Below are 3,390 nucleotides of genomic sequence, written 5' to 3'. Positions count from 1 at the left end.
TTTTTTCATGTTTTGTGAAGTAAAATTTAGCCCGATTTAGAGTTTAGGGTTTAGGGTTTAGGGTTTGGTGTTTTGGGTATATTCCATAAACCCAAAACACCAAACCCTAAACCCTAAACCCTAAACTCTAAACCGTTCGTGTTAAAAACACAATCTAAATCCTAAATCTAAACCCTAAATCTAAACCCTAAACCCTAAATTTCTAAACCCTAATATCTAAACCCTATAAACCCTAATATCTAAACCCTAATATCTAAACCCCAATAGCTAAAACCTCAAAATACGCTCGAAAAACACGATAATTGTTATATATTACTTCTTCGAGCGTTTTCTCGCCAAAATAAAAACATTTATCAAAAAGTGTCTCTACTAAATGTTCATATTTTCATCTCATCTATAATGTTCGTGAACAAAGTTTTTTCAAAAAACGAAAAAAAAAAAAAAATATATATATATATATATATATATATATATATATATATATATATATATACACACAATTGTTCGTGAATCGTCGGGAGTAGTCAACGGATAACGGAATCATTTAAATAGTTCAGAATTTTTGAGACTCAACATTACTGACTTTGCTTATCGTGTCGAGATCATAGTAAGATTAAGTTTAAATTTAGTCGAAAATTTCCGGGTCGTCACACAAAATTATTTAATTTTAATAATTAAAATAATAATTAATAAGATTTAATAGTAGTAATTAATTAATAAGATTTAATTTTGATTCAAAATTATTTATATTAATGACATTACCCCTTAAATTTTTTTTCTTTATAGGATTTTAATTAACTATAGATCTTGTTTCTAACCGAAGATGGCTTTATTTGTGAGTTGTGACTCATATCAGTTTTATTAGATAAATGAGCATAAGTGTTATATGAATAAGACATTTGATACGGATTGAATACGTGTTTCATCACTTAACATGTACTCCGTAATTATTGAGAAAAATTAGTGAAAAAGGATAATAATTATCACATTTAGATGTAGTATGATGTGAACTACTATATCTGGCATGTTTGTTTAATACTCGAGCTTAGGTTCAGTGTAGTGCTAATGGAAGGATCATTAGTAGTCATCTTCTAGATAGTCATAACCCGTAGAAGTAACTACAAATGCAGAAAGTTGATATTTATGAGATCATCACGAGGTAAAAACATCATCTAAAAGACCACCCATAACCGAATGCCAGAATGATCAAATGGCAACCAAAGCATCAAATTAGATATCCTTATAACAAAACTCCCTGCATGATACATATCATTAAAAACGGATGCTAACATCGAAATTGTCATCATGGCTTAATTCAAACAGTAAAGTAAAGACTCAATCGGCAACTTTTAGAACCTATGCTTAGTTTCTGAAGCCTCTGCTGTTTCTTCTACCTCTAGCCTTCTCGAATTTCCTTCCCTTTGATCGCACATAAGGCTTGGTGTGGCTGTGTGGCACACCAGGAGCCTTTCCAAAGTGTCTAACTGTTTCACGTGAATTCTTTGGTCCTCTAAGAAGAACCTGCACCAACAATCCATCCAAATTCATATAAAAATGTCAAACACTAAAGAAATCAAATCTATGGTGGTCAAGCTGGTAAAGTAACAGGACAAAACAGAGTTTGGGGATGTTGCTTAGGTAGCAAGAATTTCTGCAGATTTAGTCGACCAGCAAACAATTTTCATCTATTCTCATGTATGTTGATATGTTCACAAAGACTATACTATCTAACTTTTCAAAAACAGATCGATATCCGAATTCTAAATAATTATTTAACTCACTGAAGTAACTCCATATAATATGCTCTATGCACTAAAAACACTTTACCAAACTCCCAACTTGTTTGAGGAAACTACCTAACCCATTTCAGGTTTAGCTACCTATGATCTGCCCATCCAACTATAAACTGATCCATTCATAAGAAAACAAATTGAAAAGGTATAGTGTTTTTAAGTCTGATTATTCGAATTTAGCCACTACACAAGAGTATAACGAAATATAAGAGAAATGGGTACACACAGAGAAATACAAATACTTTCAGTTAAAGGTTTATCAAACTTGAAATAAAACATTAATAATTAACATACCGTGTTCTGTCCAAGAGGAGCTCGTAAGGCCAGCTGGTCAAAAGTCAAGCATTCACCACCAGCCTTCTCAATTCTAGCCCTAGCAGTCTCGGTAAACCTCAAAGCAGTAACCTTGATACAAGGAATCTCGTCCACCCTAACATCATCAGTTACCGTACCAACAACCACAGCAATTTTGTCATCCTAACAAAACAACATCAACAAACACAATTACACCAATGTCATCAATTATGCATAAACATTTTACAGGTTCTAACCATATTCCTTGATCAATCAATAAAAGAATATAACGCTTAAACTTTCAACACACGAGTAACAAGATAACTAGTTGACTTGACTATACCTAACATCTAGTAGTTTATTTATTTACTATAATCATAAAATCATGTTTTGCAGCTAACTATATATTGGTGAGCATTTCACAGATCTATCTATACAACACAATATAAAGCTAACCTATCATGAACATACAAAAATTAAACTATATATACCTTGCCAGACATGTAACGAATCAAACGAGATAATGAAATTGGAGGTTTGTTAACTTTGCTCATAAAAAGCCTCTTCAATATGACCGCATTAAAGTTACTTCCTGTTCTCCTCACCAAAAACCTATAAAGCTGATATCCATTCATTTTTTAATTATTTTTCAGTACAAATTAATTTCAATTTCAAATTAAATTAAACATACAGCATAAATAGTGTAAAATTAACCTTCACGAGAAGCTTGAGGTAAATATCATCAGATCTCGGTGCATTCCTTTTAGTCTTCTTGCTTTTACCACCAGCAACTAAATCTATACCCTAATTTCATCACAGAAATATAAAAGTCAATTGAATTGAATGATAAATGAAGTTCATAAATTAGGGTTCCGGCGGAGTGAGTTACCATGACGACTACGGCGATGAGGTGTACCTGTAGAAAAGAATAAAGGTCACGTAAGTTAACGGAGATTGAATTAGGGTTTATGTAAAGATTAGAAAAGTGGCGGATGTACTATGAAAACTGGACTGTGATTGAACTGTTTGGGCTCAATAATTGTATGTGGCCCGGGTCGATAAAAACACTTATGACTTATGAGTAAGTAGAAGCCGAAGGCCCGAGTTTTAGCCCAAGAAAAAGTATTATTACTGTCTCCAAGAAAGAAAAATACATGACTCACGATAAGTGTTATAATTTACAACACTTCAGGGATGGCAATGGATATCCGATCTATTGGATATCCATCCGATCCGATCCATTTACATTTATATGGATGATCTAAATGGATAATAAACGGATATGGATATGGATATGGATGAT

At 32.6% G+C, this 3,390-nt stretch overlaps 1 protein-coding gene across 1 annotated transcript; it reads right to left on the bottom strand.

The window, feature by feature from the left end:
• Positions 1-1,211: 1,211 nt before the first annotated feature.
• LOC139899412 (large ribosomal subunit protein eL18x-like) lies at positions 1,212-2,996 on the bottom strand. The gene is made up of 5 exons (XM_071882240.1): positions 2,977-2,996; positions 2,802-2,891; positions 2,579-2,707; positions 2,088-2,270; positions 1,212-1,521 (listed from the first exon to the last, which is right to left on the bottom strand). The coding sequence occupies exons 1-5, from the start codon at positions 2,977-2,979 to the stop codon at positions 1,363-1,365; spliced, it is 564 nt and encodes a 187-aa protein (XP_071738341.1). The 5' UTR covers positions 2,980-2,996; the 3' UTR covers positions 1,212-1,362.
• Positions 2,997-3,390: the final 394 nt, after the last annotated feature.

The sequence above is a fragment of the Rutidosis leptorrhynchoides genome, chromosome 3 (genome assembly GCF_046630445.1).
Source record: "Rutidosis leptorrhynchoides isolate AG116_Rl617_1_P2 chromosome 3, CSIRO_AGI_Rlap_v1, whole genome shotgun sequence".
Taxonomy (NCBI): Eukaryota; Viridiplantae; Streptophyta; class Magnoliopsida; order Asterales; family Asteraceae; genus Rutidosis; species Rutidosis leptorrhynchoides.
The sequence above is the reverse complement of the archived record's forward strand: the minus strand, read 5'-3'. Positions and strand labels throughout refer to the sequence as shown.